Below are 22,900 nucleotides of genomic sequence, written 5' to 3'. Positions count from 1 at the left end.
AGTTTGAAACTCTCTAAGTTTGAGGGAGGAGATCCAGTGGATGCAAACAAATACCGGAGTTTAGTCGGAAGCCTACGGTATCTCACGTGCACAAGGCTGGACATCGCATATAGCGTCAGCATAGTGAGCCGATTCATGGAGGAGCCGAAATACTTGCATATGAAGGCTATCAAAAGGATTCTTCGATATATCCGAGGAACGGAGTCACTCGGGTTATTCTACTCAGAGACAAATGAATGCAAACTGGTGGGTTACTCCGACAGTAATTGGTGCGGAGATGTAGATGTTTGGAAAAGCACATCAGGATATGTGTTCTATATGGGAGACACGGCTTTCACATGGCTCTCAAAGAAGCAACCAATAGTAACATTATCTACATGTGAGGCGGAGTATGTGGCAGCATCTTGGTGTGTGTGCCACTCAATATGGCTAAGAAATCTTCTTCGCGAGCTAAAGTTCCAGCAGTATGAGGCAACCGAAATCCGTGTCGACAATAAGTCGGCAATTGAGTTGGCAAAAAATTCGGTGCACCATGAAAGGAGCAAACATATAGATGTTCGCTTTCATTCCATCCGGGAGCATGTGAAGAAAGGCAATGTGCGATTGAGTCACGTTGCGAGTCGTGACCAAGTGGTAGATATCTTTACAAAGCCGCTACCAAAAGAGCTATTCGAAAAATATAAGATGATGATTGAAATGAAGGATGGAAAATGTTTGAGTTTAAGGGAGGAATTTGTTAAAGGATAAACTTAAGCATAGTCACATATTTTAAGACAGCCTTAAATGAGAAGTTGAAGGGGCAAGCACAGGTCACGACGTTTGGAGTTTCCCATAAAAGGTTATGACTGTTTATGTAACCAAGGGTCAGACTTTAATGCTGCCATTTAGAATTCTGTTTTGCTTTTATTCTTGTATGAAACCTAAGAGTTTGCTTTGGTCTATAAGAAGAGTTGTATTCTGTTGCTTATCATATACACAGAGAAGAAAGAAATATATGTTTTGAGAATTAATAGTAAGAAAGGTGTGTGAATCCACTCTTGTTCCTCCTCTTAAAGAAACAATCTCTGTGTATCAAAGCCAAATGCAGTAACTGAGCTTAATTTGCTTGAGAAGATAAAAAAGGGATGCTGTTGAACCAAATATTTGGGATTCATGTTTAGAACCTGGACCTCTTCCAATTGGCTGAGTGGTGCGACCTCTTGGGTATTTCCCAGCTCATCCTTGGAGCTTCAACTTGAGAATATGCCAGTGACACTTGGAAGTGAATGATCAGTTAGAACAGTGGGGATTAAGAAGCATGGAGAGAGCTGGAAGGCATTGTAAGTCCATTCCTTCTAACTGAGCTAATGAGATAGGATACCCATGCAAATCACGCCACATAGTTACAAGAATGATTCAGAAAAGAAACGCCTGGAAAAAAGAGCATTAACATCAAAGAGAACCACCATATATAATGTATCAGATCCATGAGCGTCTGGTGCTATAAAAGCTATCCATGTGTTATTTCATCAAAACACACAAAAAAAGAAAAAAAAATCCAGGAGTGCCAAGTGCCATCCGAGAACTGAGAAGTCGTAGACTCGTTGCTGTAAAACTGACTTTATCTGAAGCACGAAGCTCGGGGAAACTGGATGGAGCCTGTAACTGATTACTCGCATGCACTAGTAGATTACAAGTTGCTTTCGAGCTGGCTTAAGGAAGAGGTTTGCTGCACACTGGCCTCCTCAATTTCCCGGCCTTGTAGATCCATAGCCATTCTGGTAAATTTGTTGAGGCTGATATTTGCGAGGATCATAGAGCTGTAAATAAAATTGACTTAACTGGAGATTCGGATAAATAATAATCTGCACAACTAGAGAAAAGAGAATTGCTGCCGAGGATCATGCATTTCATATAAGCATCCTAGCTTCCTCTGCACCTCAGTAAAGAACTTGCACGCTTTCAGATATGTCTTGGCCGTCCAATGTTTTGTCTGATGGATTTGATCCTAATTTCATATGAACTGCCGGGAATAAGGTAGTCCTTTGGCTTTTTGCTCAAAGAAGGTATTTCTCTGGCTTTCTGGAAGGGTTGGCCAAGCTGAGGGAAGAATAGATTCGGCCTTCCTCTGTGTTTACCTTCAACTTAAAGCAAAGCAAAGCAAGCCAAGTTGAGGGAAGAATGGATTCAACCTTCCTCTCTGTTTACCTTTAACTTAAAGCAGAGCAAGCCAAGCTAAGGGAAGAGCATATTCGGCCTTCCTCTCTGTTTACCTTTAACTTGGAGGCAAATCAAAGCATCTGCATTCCCTTGTAAAGCAAAATCCACAAGCAGCACCGTAACAACCTCCTTCCAAGCTCCTTGTGCGTGCATCAGAGAGAGAGAGAGAGAGAAAGAGATAGAGAAATGGCAGAGGAGGTGGTGGGCACCGTTGTGGAGAAGCTGTCTACCGCCGCCATCAGCAAGCTGGGACTGCTGCTAGGAGTTCGGAAAGACATGCGGTACATCAAAGCTCAGCTGAATATGATGAAAGCTTACCAAAGGCATGCTGAGGAGAGGCAGGAGGCTGACCCGCGTGCAAGGACCTGGGCGAAACAAGTGCAGGAATTGGCCTACGATGCGGAAGATTGCATCGATGAGTTCATGTTTCATCTCAGCCAGCCGGCTGCGCACGGCCTTGCAGGTATAACTCTAAATGATCCTGATTACTGAACTTCAATTTCTTATTCCATTCAAAATCTAACATAGCTGGCTTTTCTGTGGGAGAGCCCTACCTATGTAAGTTCAAACCCTCAGCTACTCTTCTCACAAGAGATCCAGTTCTTTTGGAAATTCCCATGTGGGTCTCCTCTCTCTGGGTGGCCTGTGCAGTATACACTTCTTTAGGATCCCAAACTCTTGGAACTTACCCATAGAGTCCATCTCAAAATTTTCAGAAGTTTCTCCCCGTTTTTTTTGATAAAAATGGAGGTTGCAGGAGATTCCCCTAGTTTTCATTCCAAACAGAAAATATTTACAAAATAGTAAAAGAGAATTTACAAGAGAGATGGAAGAATAGAGGCACTTCCAAGTGCGGAATGCTTTTTGGAAGATGGAAACGGATGCTTTTTGAAAATGGGCACCTTGTGAACAAATGGTTGGCTGTTTCAGGGGTGCTGCCACAAGGAGGACATCCAGTTTCTTCTTTATGCATTAAAGACCTTCGGTACATTTAAAGTAGATAGATGCATGGTAGACTGACGTGTTATGGATCCGAGCCCAAATTGAATTTCATCAAGAAAAACCAAACTTGCCACCAAGGTGGTGGCCTAGTGGTACTGGGCAGCAATTCTAACCACAAGGTCCCAAGTTCGAATCGCTGCGGCGACGATTAAATTGTGGACCGGAGCTCACTACTTTGGCCACTGCTTGGACTTGTGGTGTAGGACCGCTCTTGAACCGCTAGTAGCCGGGATGGTGCCGGGTGTGACGTACTCACACGTGGGACTCGAGCCAGAGCTCAGAGGAGTAGCTGAGTCGGGCCCACGGGTGGGGAGGGTATGAGTAAAACCGGTCGGGGTGCCCAACACACGGCCATTTCTGCCCGCATCGAACATTCTCCTGGCGGGGCGGGGGCCCAGTGGGGGCTGCTACGTGGGGGTGGGCTTGTCCCTTCCTCCCCCCTACCCCTTTTTCTTTAGCGAAAAAAAAAAAAAAAAAAAAAAAAAAAAAAAAAAAAAAAAAAAAAAAACCAAACTTGGATCTTTTTGAAATTTTTATTTTTGAGCAGGTTGGATATATATGGAATTATGGATCCTGTTTGAAACTTCTGAGTGGGGTTTACGCCCGAACTTTTGCAGGTGCCCTTCCTGCGCACTTTGAAAGCACGCCATCGGATAGCTCATCAGATCCAGGATATCGAATCTCGAATTCAGCGTGCCACCCAGATGAGGTCGACCTATAATATCAGCGAGACCACCCAAGGAGTCGGTCCTACCTCCTATATCTCAGTGTGCCTCGAATGGCCGCTCTCTTTGTCGAGGAAGCAGAGCTGGTCGGTATAGACAAGCCCAAAAAAAAGCTAATTCAGTGGTTCACCAGAAAGAATGAGCCTCATCTTAGTGTGACTGCGGTGGTCGGCATGGGTGGGTTGGGCAAGACCACTCTCGTTAGGAAGGTCTACGAGAGTCTGAAGCGCGGCCAACTTTTCCAATGCTGCGCTTGGATCACCGTCTCCAAATTCCAGATCAAGGATCTTCTGAGAGACATGATTCATAAGCTCCAAAATATTCCTCTACAGGAAATGGACTCTCTCAAGCCTGAGGAGCTGATTGGAAAGCTCAAAGCCCACCTTGAGGACAAGAGGTATCTGATCGTTTTTGATGATACATGGGACACGAATGTATGGGAAAGCATCAGGCAAGCATTAGCTGACAGCGGAAATGGTAGTAGGGTCGTGGTAACTACTCGGATCGAAACAGTAGCAAACACTTGTCGCTCTACCTTCCACGGTGGTCATGTCTACAAACACCAACCTCTTTCACATGAACAGTCCTGGGATTTGTTCAGCAACAGAGTGTTCAAGAACTCCAAGGAAGGTTGTCCTCTAGACCTCAAGGAATTGTCTGATGCTATTCTCAAGAGATGTGGGCGGCTACCACTAGCCATCGTTACTATAGCTGGTCTGCTAGCAAGCAAGCCCAGCAAGACGAGGGAGGAATGGAAGAGAGTGCATGATGGCCTTCGATACGAGCTGGAAACCAATCCTCAGCTCGAGAGAGTGAAGCAAATACTGAACCTCAGCTACAACGACTTGCGTTACGACCTCAGGTCTTGCTTCTTGTATCTAAGTAAAGATCCAGAGGACTACGAGATCAAGCGGAGGCATGTGGTGGAACTATGGGTGGCCGAAGGGTTTGCAAGAGGCATTCATGACATTAGTGCGGAGGAGGTTGCGGAGCGATATTTTGATGAGTTCATCAATAGGAGTATGATTCAACCATCGAAAGTCAGTTTCGGTGGGAAGGTGAAGAGTTGTCGAGTCCATGATATGATGCTCGAAGTCATGGTTTCCAAGTCAAGAGAGCAAAATGTAGATTCTCTACTCGGCGAGCGCGGCACAGCATCATGGACGTCGGAACAAAAGATTAGGCGTCTATCTGCCCATACAGGGAGCCATCTCGAACGCACAAATTTATCTCATGTCCGATCAATAACCGTATTTGGATATTCCAAATAACCATTGGTTCCTCCTCGATTGAGGCTTTTGAGGATTTTGGACCTGGAAGATATTTTGTTGCTACAGCCACAACTTGAGTGGATAGGTAAATTGGTTCACTTGAGGTACGTGAATGTTCATGTGTGGAGCAACATCAGACCTCGCGTGCAACCTTATATGCTCCCCAAGTCTTGGAGAAATCTTCAAGAGCGTAAGATCTACTCAGCGAATAATCGATGTGGGATTAAACACATGCCGGTCCTCACAGAAGGATTTCCAAGTCTGAGAATTCTTGTTCTTGGAGGGCCTAAATCCATGAAATCACTGACATTCGAACAAGGAGCAATGCCTAATCTCCGGAGACTTGCTATGAGATTTGGCAGATGGTTCCAGAGCGATTTGTTCCCCAGTGTGCTAGTTTATGGACTCGAACACGTTCCTGGGCTCAAGGAAATTGCCTGTCGTCGTCGCCCTTCAGATTCTGAAGATACACTGCTACCCTTGGAAACCCATCACACGCATCCTCCATATTTCGTCCTCCCTTTATAGCGACAAGGAAAGAGCAGATCATCCTCACAGCTCTCTACTCCCATGATGCAGATGATTTGTCGGTCTTCCCTTCCCCAAAGCCATCCAGCGGTAAGTTATCTCAAGTTGTTTTATTCCTCTCTTCATCTCTTGTGCTCCTTCTCGTTTTCATGTTTTCAGTTGTAGCTGGGCTTCTATTGATGATGAATTAGTTTTCTTTCTAGGTTTGAAGATGTCTGTATTTATTTCTTTTGATTCCATATCAATCCCATTGATTAGTTTGTCTCAAATGTACAAATTGTTGACGCCCTCTAGGTGTCCTTTTTTAGGAGAAAAAATTTCTGTTTTCATGGCTGTAAACCAATCCATCCTAAACATCCTAATTCAGCCCCCATGTAATCGGTTCCTGCCCAACTCAATATAATTGATGCAGTACATGATACAGCTAGCAGGTACTATGGTTCGTCGTCTCTCATATATACATACGTATATACATACAGTATGTATATGTGTGTGTATATATATATTATATTTATAGTTTAGATTGGATCATGGAATTCTACATCAATAATTTAATTCATTGAATATGATATACTATTTCTAAACCATTTATGTACCCAAAAAAAAAAAAATTTAGAGACCCCTAATTTATTCATCAAGTGGTTAAAAACTTGTATAATTTTAATACACGAAACTATATATATATATATATATAATACGACCATTTAATGTATGGACTAATAATCTTCAAATCATATTATTTTTTATATGTAAGTAATTTAGAGACACTAAATTGCATTCAGTGGCCTGGATCTTCAATACGAAACTCCACTATTTAACCTAAATCTCAATAGATTTGGAGAAGATCCGAGATATATATATATATATATATATATATATATATATATATATATATATATATATATATATATATATATATATATATATATATATATATATATATATATATATAATAAAGAGAGATTTTGATACTGACTTATAACTACCCCAAAATATGTAGTGGAGTCTTATTTTTAAAAAGAAAAAGAATAGACACATCATGAGAGTGCTTTCCACCAACAGAATGGGCAGCGGAGGTGGAGCGGACGAAGATGAAACCTGTTTATTTAGAAAAATGAAATCATCTAATATTTAACTATAATCCTCAAAAGTTGCAAATATTATCATATTCATTATTTTAGAAAATTAGGCAGAAATTAGGAACATTCATTTGGCAGAAATTCCTACAAAAATTTTAGAAAGCACCAAAGCAAACCTCAACCTCAAAAAAATACGGACACATGATTTAAGAAATATGGACCACAAATAATGAAAGACGCCGTCGATATTGAAAACAAAACAAAACAAAACAAAACATGATCAAAATTAAATTAGTTAAATTAGAGGAATAGAACGAAGAAGAAGAAGAAGAATAGATAAAAAAATGGCGCTTCTTTGCGACCTTTGCTCGAACACTCGGCTTCTCTCCATCAGACGCCCCTCCATTTTCCAACCCGGAAGCCCTCGGAACCCGTCAGCGACGATGGCGTCGGCGGCGGAGAGACGCAACGCATCTCCGCCGAGGAGCCGGTCGGCTTTTGAGACTCGCATCTCCCTCGTCCTGGCCCTAGCCTCCCAGGCCTCTTCCGTCTCTCAGCGAGGTATGGATCGGAGTATTCCGCCAGAATTCCGTCGGAAGTTTGGATAAATTAGGGGCAAAAGTCCGAATCTTTTGTTCTTCTCTGATCGAATCGGCCTCGGTTTTTGCGGCAGTCTTGGAGGATTTGGCGAAGGAAACCGCGAAGTACGCCTTCCCGCGGAGATATGAAGCTCGGAATCTGGAAGAGGCCTTGATGTCAGGTTTTCTTTTGTGGGTTTGCATCCAGTTCTCGATTCATTTTTTTTAGCTTGTTTGAATCTTTTTTTTCCACAGTTCCGGATCTTGAAACGGTCAAATTTAGGATTTTGAAACGGACAGAGCAATACGATATCAGAGAAGTGGAGGTATATTCTCTTATGTTTTATTTCAAGTGTAGTACCTCTCTGATTGAAAGCCTGGTGCACAAAATCTGAAGTCTGAGAGAAGTTATCCTTGTTGAATTCGCAATTTAGTTAACCCTCAAGATATTTTATTTGATAACTCTTTATCATCATCACAAAGATGAAGTTTGCAATAGCAAATATCTGGTTTAACTCATGGTCTATTTTATGAATATCTTGATAGTGATTAATTAGCACAACTTGGTCTTGCTATGTTCTTGCTCAAGAGTTGTCAGTTTCGATTATCAGGCTCTTTTCTTGATTTCTGTATTCATAATCAAGAAGTGGAATTGTCAAACAGCCTTATTTTATTGCCGAGGCTACAATGCCTGGGAAAACTGGGTTTGATTTCAATGGCTCCTCTCAAGCTTTTAACGTCCTGGCTTCGTACCTATTTGGTAAGGTACATGAGCATATTTGTGCTTCTCTTGGAAGGGAAAAAATTATGGGAGTTCCTGTCACTTACACAAGTCTTGATCCTATCCTTTTTACTATTGCAGAATACTGCAAGTGAACAAATGGAAATGACAACTCCAGTATTCACTCGAAAGGTTCAATCTGGTGGCGAGAAAATGGATATGACAACACCTGTGATAACTAAGCAGGCAAGTTTCCGTTCTAAATAATACTTCAGCTCTGTGATCTCTTGCATTCTTATTATTCACACAGCTTTCAGCCTATGTTTATTATTACCTTCTCAAATAAGACATACTTTGAACTGGCTTAATGCTGGTCAGTCAGGTGATCAAGGTAAGTGGCAGATGTCATTTGTGATGCCTTCCAAGTATGGTGCCAACTTGCCATTGCCAAAAGATCCATCTGTTACCATCAAGGAGGTGCCTCGGAAAATTGTGGCAGTCATGGCCTTTTCAGGTTGCTACTTCTACGAAATTCAATGATTTAGAATATTATGTTTAAAATTTGTTATTTTAATCAACTGTTCTAGGTGAGACTGTACTTTATACTTGCCTTCTAGATTATAAAGCACACTTAAATTTGCGCAGCAGTTTTTCTGAGAATACATATATGCAGCATTACAATGGTCTAGTGGCAATATTAAATCTCTATTCAACTGTTTATGATATATACTACAAAATTTTATTAGCATCAGCAATTTTCTTTATTTCTTTATATTTTTATTTTTTGAGGAAATGAGTTGTAATTTGCTGTAGCAGTTCTATTTGATGGGAAAAATAATTTAAGAAAATAAGCAGCAAATCATCCACTTCATTTACATGCATAAGAAATTAATTTCCCTCCTCTCTCTCTCTCATACTAAAAAAGAAAGAGAAAGATACTAATTTCTATTGTCAATGTTTAATGCTCTACATTTTATTTTTAAGTTTTATAGGTTTGTTGGCTGTGTAACTACTTATCTCATATTCCATGATTTTGATTACTGTAACAGTTGGCATTTTCTCTCTCTCTCTCTCTCTCAAAAAAAAAAGAAAGAAATTAACCATTGGAAAATTGACTGCTGTGTGTACCATTTGAATCAGGCTTTGTTACAGATGAAGATGTTAAGCATCGAGAATCCAAATTGCGTGAAGCTCTAAGAAGCGATACTCAATTCCAAGTGAAAGAGGATGCATTAGTAGAAGTTGCACAGGTAGAAACTTCCTTTTTTTTTTTTGAAATATACACTTAAACTTTAATTAACATGTTTTTGTAGGAGTGAATGAATTCATGTGGGAGTTCTGAGTGTGGATTTCACCTGCTCTGTTCTTCTGCAGTTTAACCCCCCGTTTACACTCCCTTTTACACGTCGCAATGAAATAACACTGGAAGTTGAAGGTAAGACCAAATAGAGCTCTACGACATATGCAAATATACAGTTCTTCAGATGGCGGATTTGGAGTGATGTCTGGACGCACCAGGTGTGCCTAAATCTATAGCAAGAAGCAACTGCGTACAGTTATCATCTGATTGTATACAATTAAATATGCTTTTATATCTTTCTGTAATGGCTGTGGTTCAAATTATTCAAAGCATATTGTATAACAACAATTAATTGTGGAGAAAAGTTTATTATTGACACCTTTCCAATGTTATTATAGTCCATACCTTCATCCATATTTCCACAATGGCTAGCTTTGGCATTTGTTCTATCCTATTTTCTCTGTTTCTAGGTTGTGCTTTCCATGGTTTTCGCATATTTAATTTGTTAAACCATGCAAGTGTACATATTTGTTTGAAACATGGTGCAGACTTCCAGACACTAAATTGCAGTTGGCACTCTACAATTGCAAAATCAATTCTCATCTGCTTCTTTATAGCTTATATGCAGCCAATGTCATGCCATTAACAAGTCAAATTGTGGAACTTCTCTATTCATTTTGTGTTTTTAATCAAGAATGTTTGCAGGGCATTTCATTTTTTGGTTTCAATTGGAGGATATGTCTCTGTTGCATGGCTTTTGCACTCAGAAACTTTCAAAACACTGAAAACACAGGAGTTCTTTATTAGAGAAATTGTACTCATATTGCACTTGCCATGTATTGATTTGCTTTGCCGCTTATATTTGATTTATTTTGTTATTGCAATACATGTGCCGCATATATCTAGCAATACAGTGATGAAAGCTAAATATTTCTATTAAGTTGCTCTGAAACTAACGTCAGAACACCATCTACCACGAGCCACATGGGACCTTCCCATTGGTTAGAACTGTTTCAGACCCGATTTTCCACCAAGTATATTAATAATTAGTTGTTAATTTGTCTCTTATTAGTGCGCTTTTGGCCCTCTAAAGTTTGTGTTCTTGAATGCGTCAAGCACTACAGGATTAAAAAAATACTACAAGGCGCATCAAACATAAGTTTGCCAATGGATGCAGATGAACATAGAAATATTCTCATCCTTTTGTCTCTTGATCTTTTGCTATGCTTCCCAGATAATTTTTTTTACCATTCTTTATTTGAAGGGGAACGCACCTGTTTCCATGCTACGGACCTTAAATCAGATAAGATCTAGCCCAAGTCAGTCGAATCACAACTCGACCCACGATATCAATCTGTCCTTGTCACCACCACCTAGTGCATGAGGATAGCTACAACTTTTACAGTACGGTCAAAATGGTACCGAAGATAGAAGGTAAACCAAATACCATCAAAAACAAGGTAAATTATTGGGTAATATAGTTGTTACCTACTTGTTTCATATATGCCTAACCATATTTCTCTTGCAAGTTAAGAAAAGAATCCAGTTTGGTTGTGAAGTGATAGTATAAGAAGGAACTTGGTTCTGAGGTGATAGTTTGGGGAACCGATCCCTTCTCCACCTCTTCTCCACTCAGTAATTCTAATTTCTACAGCGGACACCATACGTATGGGCGAGGAAAACTAGCTTTGGAATTAAGCATGTCAGTATTCGACTGGGAGAGTACGGTAGCTAAAGCTTAGAAGCACTAGGATTAGGGAAGAACTTGGAGGTTACTCTAGCTAAAAATATGGTATCCGAGAACTGAGAAGTCGTAGGCTCCTTGCTGTAAAACTGACTTTATCTGAAGCCCGAAGCTCAGGGAAACTGGATGGAGCCCGTAACTGATTACTCGCATGCACTAGTAGATTGCAGGTTGCTTTCGAGCTGGCTTAAGGAAGAGGTTTGCTGCACACTGGCCTCCTCAATTTCCCGGCCTTGTAGTCGTAGATCCATAGCCATTCTGGTAAATTTGTTGAGGCCGCTATGTGCGAGGATCATAGAGCTGTAAATAAAATTGATTTAACCGGAGATACGGATAAATAATTGTAATAACCTAGTTTTTTTTTAGCTCGTGGGCCGGCCTGGAGTGGCCAAGCCCAGCCCGATCCTGTCTAGCCCAACTTGTGGGCCAGCCCAAATAGGCCAGGCTCGAAGTCAACCCGTGCTTAGCATGTGGGAGAAACGGGGAACAAGATCCTGGTTGGGAGTTTTCTTTCTCCTCGATTCCGACAGAAAAGAAAACTTTCCAAGGGCAATCCGAGTTCGAATCGAACTGAAGGATGATTTTCTCTACCCAAATCGCCGAGAATTACCGTGATTCAAGCTCTTCTTCTCCAAGCCTCCTCCTTGATTCGTCACCAGAAAGGGCCGCCGCAACCTCGCCGGACCAAGGTGAGAGCTCTTTGCCTTCTTCTCTTTCTTTTTTTAGGTTTTAACACTATTGCCATGTTGAGTTAAGCCAGCAAATCACCAAAATTTCATCCAAAAACAGGGTGCTCTGTTCCGGCTCCTTTTTTACCTTTTCATCACCGTCAGCCATTCGGTCTGGCCGAGTTTTGTCGCCGTCTAGGACCCTTGAGATTGGATGGTAGGTAGTTAGTGGGCCAGCCAAGATCTAGACTGAGTTGCCATGGATCATCCTCCATCTTTTTTCGGGTTCTTTATCTCTTCTTTCTTATGCCGGCTGACCATCGTCACCAGTGGTGCCGCGGCCAAAGAGCCACCCGAGGCCGTCGTTGCCAGTGGTTGGGCTACCTTGACCTGACCCCTTTGATCTGAGAAGAGGAAGGGAGAGATGGACTCCCCTATTTTGATAAAGAAAAAAAGAACCCTCTTTCTCTTCTTTCTCTCTCCTCTCTCTCTTGATTTCTCTTTCTTGTGTTTCTCTCTTTTCGCATGATTCTATGGACCCAGCAGGAGGGTCCGGAATGTTTTCATTGTGGACTCAGATCAATCCTAGTAGAGGGTCCTAACCAGTGTCGTTGAGGCCACCCATTGCGCTAGCTTTATTCCGACCATCACCAAGTACCATTAGACTTCATCATCATGAATCTCTATTGTGTTATCTGTATCGTGGTCTAATTCTTGTTTCATAATTTAACTAGTTCGATTGGCTAAAGCGGATGAACTCGGATTGTTGGATGCTGCTACCTAGTCGACCCTATCTGTCCTGCACTCGATTGTTATCAGCTACCATTTGGACAAATAATTGATAACCCCTAATCCATTTTTTTGATTGGATATATATATTTTTATCAGATGGATTGAGTTACGTTGTATTGATCGATTCGAACAAGTAGGTGTTATCATCTAGCTAGCCTCGTATATCTTCCTATATAAATCTATTTTTACAGTCAATCCTGATCTTGTATGGGGCTACAGTCATCCGGACAGAAAGAAGCCTAACAAGATCTTATACTCTAGTCTCTCTTTCTTCATGATGGTAATATCTCTTTCTAGCTTCATCTGGAGATATCATTGGTTGAGAAGGGTTACTGGATAATCCTAGGTTGCTATGTGATGGTGGACCATGTAGTGTTTTAGTAGAGGGTTCTATGTTGTCGAATACCTCGAAAAATTTTTTATGTTGATTTAGTTCTATAAGAGAACAATCTTTTCTGCAAGAGGACATTAAGCAGGGTTCTTTGCACCCTGGTTCGTAGATCACGGTAGTCTGTCTGGGTTGTCAACAAAGAGGCAAGAATTTTTGTACACCGACCTACATAATATAGATATTTTTGTACCTATATATGTATGATATGCTAATGATCTAGATAAGTAAGAAGCATGATGGTTTTGGTATTAAATCATATTTTGATCATGTATGCTTGTGATTGATAGTATGATGGGTGCATATATGAGCATAACTTATACTTATCGAACTAATGGATGTGGTGCTTTAGACTAATTATGTTTTATTGATTGTCCTGTCATGGATGGAAAATATGATTGTGGTTAGTCTAAAGTTGGAAATAAAAAAGAATTGATGTGTGGATGCGAACTTGATTGAATAAACAAGATTTTTGGGCTTATCTCATTATTATTGGTTGCCTCGCCACATGTTGCAAATGTGATACTATTGGTTGCTCCGTCGCGGGCTAAAAATATGAAACTACCGGTTGCTCCGTCGCGGGCTGAAAATATGATCGTATTGGTTGCCCTATCATAGGACAGAAATGTAAAACTACTAGTTGCCCCATCACAGGCCGAAAATGTACTATTGGTTGCCCCGTCACTGGCCAGAAATGTGAAACTACTGGTTGCCCCATCCCAGGCTGGAAATGTAATACTATTAGTTATCGTGTCATCGGTTGGAAACGTGACCGAAATTTAGCCCAAAGACGAAAAAATAATTCAACTGGATCAAATTAAAAAAAAAGGAATGGAATGAAAAATATTGAAAACACTAATGAACATTTATGAAATATTATATGAGATATCGCTCTTAAGTGGCTGGATTTCTATTAATATTTGATATACATTATTATACTGATTATTCGAGCATTAACGATAGTCGGTTTGTGATTTCATAATATGTGCAACGATTTCTTATAATTTTCAAATTTATATTATTATTGTGCTGGTGTGGATGCGTGAGGATTCTTACGTGGTTATAAAGCTCATAATCCCTTCATCTTTCTTTTTTTTAGAGCTATAGGTTGCATAGTATATAGCTATAGTTGAGATCATAAGTGGAGGAGATGATTAGATAGAGCATCACTGATACTGGTTGAATGATCAAATTTTGCAATTGAACCAACTTTGTTGTTTGGTATGAATTAAGTTTATTGTTGATTAGGAATATTGAGGTTGTATTATATTTTTTTTTAGATCTTATATATTCTCTAGGGCTCTGCCCTAAAGTGTGTGCGGCCGTGTCGCATGCCGAACCTGGATGCTGGGTTCGGGGCATGATAATAATAATCTGCACAACCAGAAAAGAGAATTGTTGCTGAATTGCTGCTGTAGATCATACGTACATTTCATATGCGCATCCTAGCTTCCACTGCACCTCGGTCAAGAACTTCCGCTCTTTCAGATATGTCTTGGCTGTCCAATGTTTTGTCTGATGGATTTGATCCAAATTTCATATGAACTACCGGGAATAAGGTAGTCCTTTGGCTTTTTGCTCAAGGAAGGTATTTCTCTGGCTTCTGGAAGGGTTGGCCAAGCTGAGGGAAGAATAGATTCGAGCAGGCCAAGTTGAGGGAAGAATGGATTCAGCCTTCCTCTCTGTTTACCTTTAACTTAAAGCAGAGCAAGCCAACCCAAGGAAAGAACTGATTCGGCCTTCCTCTCTCTTTACCTTTAACTTGGAGGCAAATCAAAGCACCTGCATCCCCTTGTAAAGCAACATCCACAAGCAGCACCGTAACAACCTCCTTCCAATTCAATAAATTGGGTGGCTCAGCCTCCCCTTCCCTCGGAAAAACAACCTCCTCCAAGCTCCTTGTGCGTGCATCACACACGCACGCACGCGCGCGCACACACAGAGAGAGAGGTATGGCACTGGCAGGGGACGTGGTGGGCCCCGTTGCGGGGAAGCTGTCAACCGCCGCCATCAATAAGCTGGGACCGCTGCTAGGGGTTCGGGATGGCATAAAGTCCATCGAAGATGAGCTGAATATGATGAAGGCTTACCTAAGGCGTGCTGAGGAGAGTCAGGACGCTGACCCGCGTGCAAGGGCCTGGACGAAACAAGTGCAGGAATTGGCCTACGATGCAGAAGATTGCATCGATGAGTTCATGTTTCATCTCAGCCAGCCGACTGCGCGCGGCCTTGCAGGTATAACTCTAAATGATCCTGATTACTGAACTTCAATTTCTTATTCCATTCAAAATCTAACATAGCTGGCTTTTCTGTGGGAGAGCCCTACCTATGCAAAGTTCAAACCCACAGCTGCTCTTCTCCCAAGAGATCCAGATCTTTTGGAAATCCCCATGTGGGTCTCCTCTCTCTGGGTGGCCTGTGCAGTATAACACTTCTTTAGGATCCCAAACTCTTGGAACTTACCATAGAGTCCATCTCAAAATTTCCAGAAGTTTCTCCCCTTTTTTTTTTTTGATAAAAATGGTGGTTGCAGGAGCTTCCCCCAGTATTCATTCCAAACAGAAAATATTTACAAAATAGTAAAAGAGAATTTACAAGAGAGACGGAATAATTGAGGCTTGTTACATGGTAGGTGCCAAAGAAACAACACTCCTCCAAAGCTTCTCATGCTCCTCTGCTTTTCTGTCGCAAAGGCACAACCAAGTGCAGAATCCTCTTAATGCCCTTAAAAGAGTTGCATGAATTGAGCTAGACCTTTTAGAAATATCCGTGATGCTAAAAGTTGATCCCCTGCCCTTCCACACATCGGTTAAGGTTCTTTGGTCCTCTATTTTGTCCAAAGATCGTGCAGACTTGTCGGCCAACCTTTCAGCATCAGTTGCGTTTTGATGGAGAACCGGATGCTTTTTGAAAACGGGCACCTTACGAACAAATGGTTGGCTGCCTCAGAGGTGCTGCCGAAAAGAGGACATCCAGCAGAAAGATGAAATTTTCAGAAGTTCCAAAACCTCCATCAAACGAAATTAATATGGAATTTCTGTTTCTTCTTTATGGATTAAAGACCTTAGGTACATTTAGAGTAGATAGATGCATGGTAGACTGACATGTTATGGATCCTAGCCCAAATTGAATTCCATCAAGAAAAACCAAACTTGAATCTTTTTTGAAATTTTAATTTTTGATCAAGTTGAATATATATGGATCATGTTTGAAACTTCTGAGTGGGTTTACGCCCGAACTTTTGCAGGTGGCCGGCAACGTTGTATGCGCTTCCTGCGCACTTTGAAAGAACGCAATCGGATAGCTAATCAGATCCAGGTTATCAAATCTGGAGTTAAGGATGCCACCCAGATGAGGTGGACCTATAATATCAGCGAGACCACCCAAGGAGTCGATCCAAGCTCCAATGTCGCCACCATCCCTGCTCCACTGGATCCTCGATTGGCCGCTCTCTTTGTTGAGGAAGCGGAGCTGGTCGGTATAGACGAGCCCAAAGAAACGCTAATTCAGTGGTTGACCACAGAGAATGAGCCTCATCTCAGTGTGACTGCGGTGGTCGGCATGGCTGGGTTGGGCAAGACCACTCTCGTTAGGAAGGTCTACGAGAGTCTGAAGCTCAGCGGCCAACATTTCCAATGCTGTGCTTGGATCACCGTCTCCAAATTTCAAATCGTGGATCTTCTGAGAGACATGATTCATGAGCTCCAAAATATTCCTCGACAGCAAACGGACTCTCTCGAGCCTGAGGAGCTGGTTGGAAAGCTCGAAGACCACCCTAAGGACAAGAGGTATCTGATCGTTTTTGATGATATATCGGACACGAATGTATGGGAAAGCATCAGGCATGCATTACCTGATAGCGAAAATGGTAGCAGGATCGTGGTAACTACTCGGATCGAAACAGTTGCAAACACTTGTCGCTCTACCTTCCACGGTACTGGTCGTGTCTACAAACACAAACCTCTCTTACAAGAACAGTCCTGGAATTTGTTCAGCAACAGAGTGTTCAAGAACTGCAAGGTATGGTGTCCTCTAGACCTCAAGGAATTGTCTGATGCTATTCTCGAGAGATGTGGGGGGCTACCACTAGCCATCGTTACTATAGCTGGTCTGCTAGCAAGCAAGCTCAACAAGACGAGGGAGGAATGGCAGAGAGTGACCGATCGCCTTCCATTCGTGCTGGAAAACGATTCTGACCTCCAGGGATTGAAGCAAATACTGAACCTCAGCTACAACGACTTGCCTTACGACCTCAGGTCTTGCTTCTTGTATCTAAGTAAATATCCAGAGGACTACGAGATCAGGCGTAGGAATGTGGTGGAACTATGGGTGGCCGAAGGGTTTGCAAGAGGCGAGGAGGTTGCGGAGCGATATTTTGATGAGTTAATCAATAGGAGTATGATTCAACCATCCAAGGTCAGCTGCGATGGGAAGGTGAAGAGTTGTCGAGTCCATGATGTGATGCTCGAAGTCATAGTTTCCAAGTCAAGAGAGCAAAATTTAGTTTCTCTGCTCGGCGAGCGCGGCACAGCATCAATGACGTCGGAACAAAAGATTAGGCGTCTTTCTGCCCATGCAGAGAGCCATCTCGAAGGCACAAAATTATCTCATGTCCGATCAATAACCATGTTTGGATTTGTCAAAGTACCATCTGATCTTCCTCGATTGAGGCTTTTGAGGATTTTGGATCTGGAAGAAACGTCGTTGGAAGATCAACAACTTGAGTGGATAGGTAAATTAGTTCGCTTGAGGTACGTGAATATTTATTTGTGGCCTCCTTGTACGGTCCCCAAGTCTTGGGAGAATCTTCGCGAGCTAGAAACACTCAACATCAGACCTGGAGCGGAACTCACGACGGTCCCCAGGCTCCAAAGACTACGTCATCTTCGGGGATCGGCTCTCTATTTCCCCAACGGAGGAATGGCGAATCTGAAAGCCCTGCAAGAACTGGGAGACGTGTTCTGTGGAGAAGACCGAGGCCAGATGATAGAGGAGCTAGGGGAGCTGACTCAACTCAGACACTTAAGCCTGATTCAAGTCGCACCCGAGAACATGTTGCGTTTGTCTGCATCTCTTGCAAAGTTGAACAGCTGCCTCCGCTCTTTGAAAATACACGTGATGGACCAGCCAGACCTGTTTGTTCGCCTGAACTCTCTATCCCCTCCACAGCTACTTCAAAAGCTGGTACTATCTGGGCCTCTGAAAAAGTTGCCTAGTTGGGTTGCCTCCCTGAAAGATGTGGCTAAGATTACACTAGGTGGCACTGAATTGCAGGATGATGACATAAAAGCCCTTCAAAATCTACCCAATTTGGTCCATCTCGAACTGACATCCAATTCCCATGCTGGACGGGACTTGTGTTTTGGCGGGGAAGGATTCCCAAGTCTTAGAATCCTTGTTCTTGGAGGGCCTGTATCCATGAAATCATTGACATTCGAACAAGGAGCAGTGCCTAATCTCCGGAGACTTGCTTTGAGATTTGGCAAATGGTTCCAGGGCGATTTGTCTTCCAGCGAACTAGTTTATGGACGCGAACACATTCCTGGGGTCAAGGAAATTGCCTACCGTCGTCGCTCTGGAGATTCTGAAGATTACAACCATCCTCGATTTCGTATCAATCCCACTGATTAGTTTTCCTCAAATATACAAGTTGTTGACGCCCTCTGGGTGTCCTTTTCTGGGTGAAATAATTTCTCTTTTCTTGGCTGTAAACCAATCCATCCTAAACATCCTAATTCAGCCCCCATGTAATCGGTTCCCGCCCAACTCAATATAATTGATGCAGTGCATATGATACAACTAGCAGGTACTATGGTTAGTCATCTCTCATACATACATATATCTACGTACATACATACACATATATATACATACGTGCCTTATATATATATATGTGTGTGTGTATGTATATATATAGTATATATATAGTTTAGATTGGATCGTGGAATTCCACATCAATAATCCAAACCATTGAATATGATATACTATCTATAAACCATTTATATACAAAAAAATAATATAATTGGAGATCCCTAATGTCTTCATCGAATGGTTAAAAACTTGTATAATTTTAATATATGAAATAATATATATATAATCTATATATATATATATATATATATATATATATATATATATATGATCACTTAATGCATAAGCTAATGGTTTTCGAATCATATGATTTTTTATATGCAAACAATTTAGAGATAGTAAATTATATTCAGTGGCTCGGATCTTCAATATGAAAACTCCATTATCTAATCTAGATCTCAATAGATTTGGGGGGAGATTTGAGATATATATATAAGAGAGAGAGAGAGAGAGAGAGAGAGAGAGAGAGAGAGAGAGAGAGAGAGAGAGATTTTGATACCAACTTATAACTACCCCAAAATATGAAGTGCTTTCCCTGGACATTGGAGGATAGGTAGCCTTTATCTAATTGGAGGTGGAGTGGATCGATGAGGAAGATGAAGGGCCAATCTATTTAGAAAAATTAAATTGTCTAATGTTCAACTATAATCCTCGAAAGTTACAAATATTATCATATCCATAATTTTAGAATTTTTCTCAAATAATGGTATTTTTCCCTTTACCCTTAGGCATTCCATGAGTGCCACAAGAGGAATTAGGATCATTCATTCAGCAGAAATTCCTACAAAAAATTTAGGAAGCACCAAAGCAAACCTCAACCTCAAAAAAAATAAAAACTCGAGGTACTAATGAAAATAATTGGCTAGGTATCTATTTGGCTAGCAGCTCATGTTTTTATTGGCTAGCAAGCCGAGTCCAATTGAATCGGAACTTTCTTGATAATTGAGTGTTTTTATTTTTTATTTTTTTATTTTTTCGGTTTGAGAGGGCACATGATTTAAGAAATATGGACCACAAATAATGGAAGACGCCCTCGATATGGAAAACAAAACACGATCAAAATTAAATTAGAGGGTAAAAAATGGAGCTGCTTTGTGACCTTTGCTCGAACACTCGGCTTCTCTCCATCAGACGATCCTCCATTTTCCAACCCGGAAGCCCTCGGAATCCGTCAGCGACGACGGCGTCGGCGGTGGAGAGACGCAACGCATGAGACTCACATCTCCCTCGTCCTGGCCCTAGCCTCCCAGGCCTCTTCCGTCTAAATTGGTTGGCCGGCGAGGTCTAATTCATCTGAAGAATTAAAATAAAACTGATATTTGCATTGTGATTACTACTCCATTTTTTGGAAATTGTATTTGAAGTGCAACATTTGTGCTGATTTTGTAGGGTAAGAAAACATAAAGTTTTGTGAAATTTTTATTAGTTCAGTTTAGTGGAAGATATTCTCTTATGTTTTATTTCAAGTGCAGTATCCCTCTGATTGAAAGCCTGGTGCACAAAATCTGAAGTCTGAGAGGAGTTATCCTTATTGAACTAGCAATTTAGTTAACCCTCAAGATATTTTGTTCAATAACTCTTTATCATCATCACAAATATGAAGTTTGTAATATCAAATATCTGGTTTAAGTTTAGGTCTATTTTATGAATATCTTGGTAGTGATTAATTAGCACAACATGGTCTTGCTAAGTTCTTGCTCGGGATTTGTCAGTTTCGATTATCAGGCTCTTTTCTTGATATCTGTATTCATAATCAAGATGTGGAATTGTCAAACAGCCTTATTTTATTGCCGAGGCCACAATGCCTGGGAAAACTGGGTTTGATTTCAATGGCTCCTCTTAAGCTTTTAATGTCCTGGCTTCGTACCTATTTGGTAAGGTACATGAGCATGTTTGTGCTTCTCTTGGAAGGGAGAAAATTGTGGGAGTTCCTGTCACTTACACAAGTCTTGATCCTATCCTTTGTACTATTGCAGAATACTGCAAGTGAACAAATGGAAATGACAACTCCAGTATTCATTCGAAAGGTTCAATCTGGTGGAGAGAAAATGGATATGACAACACCTGTGATAACTAAGCAGGCAAGTTTCCATTCTAAATAATACTTCAGCTCTGTGATCTCTTTCATTCTTATTATTCACACAGCTTTCAGCCTATGTATATTACTACCTTCTCAAATTAGACATACTTTGAACGGGGTTAATGATGGTCAGTCAGGTGATCAGGGTAAGTGGCAGATGTCATTTGTGATGCCTTCGAAGTATGGTGCCAACTTGCCATTGCCAAAAGATCCATCTGTTACCATCAAGGAGGTGCCTCGGAAAATTGTGGCAGTCATGGCCTTTTCAGGTTGCTACTTCTATGAAATTCAATGATTTAGAATATTGTCACGCCCCGAACCCGGGGCCCGTGGCGCGAGCAGACGCCGCGCACCTACAGGGCGGACCCCGCAGGCACGCAAGGCAGATAAATCAGATCAACTATTAATAACTAATTAAAAATAAATTCCAGTTTTCAGATCAAATGTCCATATATACATAAGTCAAAAGAGAAAGTCTATATCCACCAGCTAACTACATCATGATCACTCTGTCCCGTAATCCCCATAATCATATATCATCACCTGCAAAAATGTAAATAGTAGGAGTGAGCTAACAGCTCAGTAGGCGACATCATGCAATAAAGTCGTCATATAACATGTCATAATGCATATAAAAGCAGCTAAACACATAAATCCAAAAATCCACACAATAATCTGTAAACCCAATCCGAGACTCAAAATAACTCAACCGCATGACTACGGCCACATCACCCAGTGGCATGGTTACACCGAAGTGCCAATACAACTCTCCGAAGAGCCGCTCCACTGAGCCAACGCACCACTGTGCCGCACCCCCTGGTGCCAAACTCACGCTCCACCGAGCCGCTCCGAAGAGCAAAACGCACCCCTGTGCCGCCACTATTCTATCACCGGTGGTCGCGGTGTCGGAACTAGTTCCTCAGTACAAGTCGACAGGGCCAACGTATCATCCCATTGGCGGAGTCTAGACTATAGTCACGCGGATTTTGAAAATCAATAAATCAACTTTCTATATCAAAATCATAATCATACTCCCCACAGTAAAGCGCATAACAATTTATGAAATTAAATATTTAATTTTAATTCTAACACATATTGCTAATAATGAATCAATAAATCAACATATGCAAGATACATGTTAGAATTCTACTTTAAAGCAACGGTCACCTACCTGGGTTCGCTTAAGAATCCCTGTCACAGATATCACAAACCCCTGTTTAAAACATAAACATTAATTATTTAATTAACTAAGAAACATAATTTTAAACTATTTCCAATTCCTTAAACTCCTAAGTTCATAGATCCAAGAATGGGCCCCTAAGATCAAACATAGACCCTAAAATCAGAACCCTTTAAACCCAAGTCAATTGTGGCCCAACACAGATTAGGCCCAATTGAACCAAACCAGATAACAGGTTCAGATCAGATTTCGGGCCCAACCCAAACCAGCCCACAGATCCAATCAGGCCCAACTCAGCCCAAGAACAGTTCCCTAGCCCAAACCAGATCTGATCAGACCAGATCAGATCAAATCTTAATGAACCAGATTATCCTCACATCAGGCTAACCCAAATTCCTGACTCAGATTCAGACCCTAATCAAAACCCATTCACTCAAACCCAGATCAAACCCAATTCACGGAGTAGGTGGAACCGGTTCACAGTTTAAACCTGGTTCAAGGTCTGGTTCACAAGTGAGGCACGGATCTCAAAGCAAGGAAAAACCCAGGCCGAATAAAGAAGAAGAAGAAGAAGAAGGAAGAGAAGAAGAAGAAGAAGAAGAGGAAAGGAAGAAGGGAGGGGGGGGGGTGGCTGGTGGTTTCGGTCGGCCCTCGGCGGCCGACCGTGGCCCTCGGCGGCGGCGCTCGGCCAGCCGCCGCCGGCTACCCCACCTTCACAGGCGGTGCCAGACGGGAAGAAGAAGAGAAGAAGGAGAAGAAGAAAAGGAAGAAAGA

The 22,900-nt window shown here is 41.6% G+C and overlaps 2 protein-coding genes and 1 pseudogene across 3 annotated transcripts; all 3 read left to right on the top strand.

The window, feature by feature from the left end:
- The first annotated feature begins 1,025 nt into the window (after positions 1-1,025).
- LOC103707929 lies at positions 1,026-6,149 on the top strand (annotated as a pseudogene).
- A 650-nt stretch (positions 6,150-6,799) lies between these two features.
- On the top strand, positions 6,800-21,244 carry LOC103705716 (heme-binding-like protein At3g10130, chloroplastic). 2 transcript variants are annotated; one of them, XM_008789543.4, is made up of 8 exons: positions 6,846-7,365; positions 7,478-7,564; positions 7,638-7,708; positions 8,046-8,147; positions 8,245-8,349; positions 8,482-8,617; positions 9,244-9,353; positions 9,478-9,813. In XM_008789543.4, exons 1-8 carry the CDS (start codon positions 7,149-7,151, stop codon positions 9,550-9,552), a joined length of 903 nt encoding a protein of 300 aa, XP_008787765.1. In that variant the 5' UTR covers positions 6,846-7,148; the 3' UTR covers positions 9,553-9,813. The 2 variants fall into 2 exon arrangements, with proteins under 2 accessions (XP_038989240.1, XP_008787765.1); XM_039133312.1 differs by lacking the exons at positions 8,482-8,617; positions 9,244-9,353; positions 9,478-9,813 and adding an exon at positions 21,080-21,244 and having other exon boundaries at positions 6,800-7,365.
- On the top strand, positions 14,755-18,794 carry LOC103707918 (disease resistance protein RPM1-like). The gene is made up of 2 exons (XM_008792636.4): positions 14,755-15,230; positions 16,243-18,794. The coding sequence occupies exons 1-2, from the start codon at positions 14,948-14,950 to the stop codon at positions 18,624-18,626; spliced, it is 2,667 nt and encodes an 888-aa protein (XP_008790858.3). The 5' UTR covers positions 14,755-14,947; the 3' UTR covers positions 18,627-18,794.
- Positions 21,245-22,900: the final 1,656 nt, after the last annotated feature.

Source organism: Phoenix dactylifera, chromosome 14, assembly GCF_009389715.1.
Source record: "Phoenix dactylifera cultivar Barhee BC4 chromosome 14, palm_55x_up_171113_PBpolish2nd_filt_p, whole genome shotgun sequence".
In the NCBI taxonomy this organism is placed as follows: Eukaryota; Viridiplantae; Streptophyta; class Magnoliopsida; order Arecales; family Arecaceae; genus Phoenix; species Phoenix dactylifera.
Note: the sequence above shows the minus strand (reverse complement) of the source record. Positions and strands in the feature narration are given on the sequence as shown.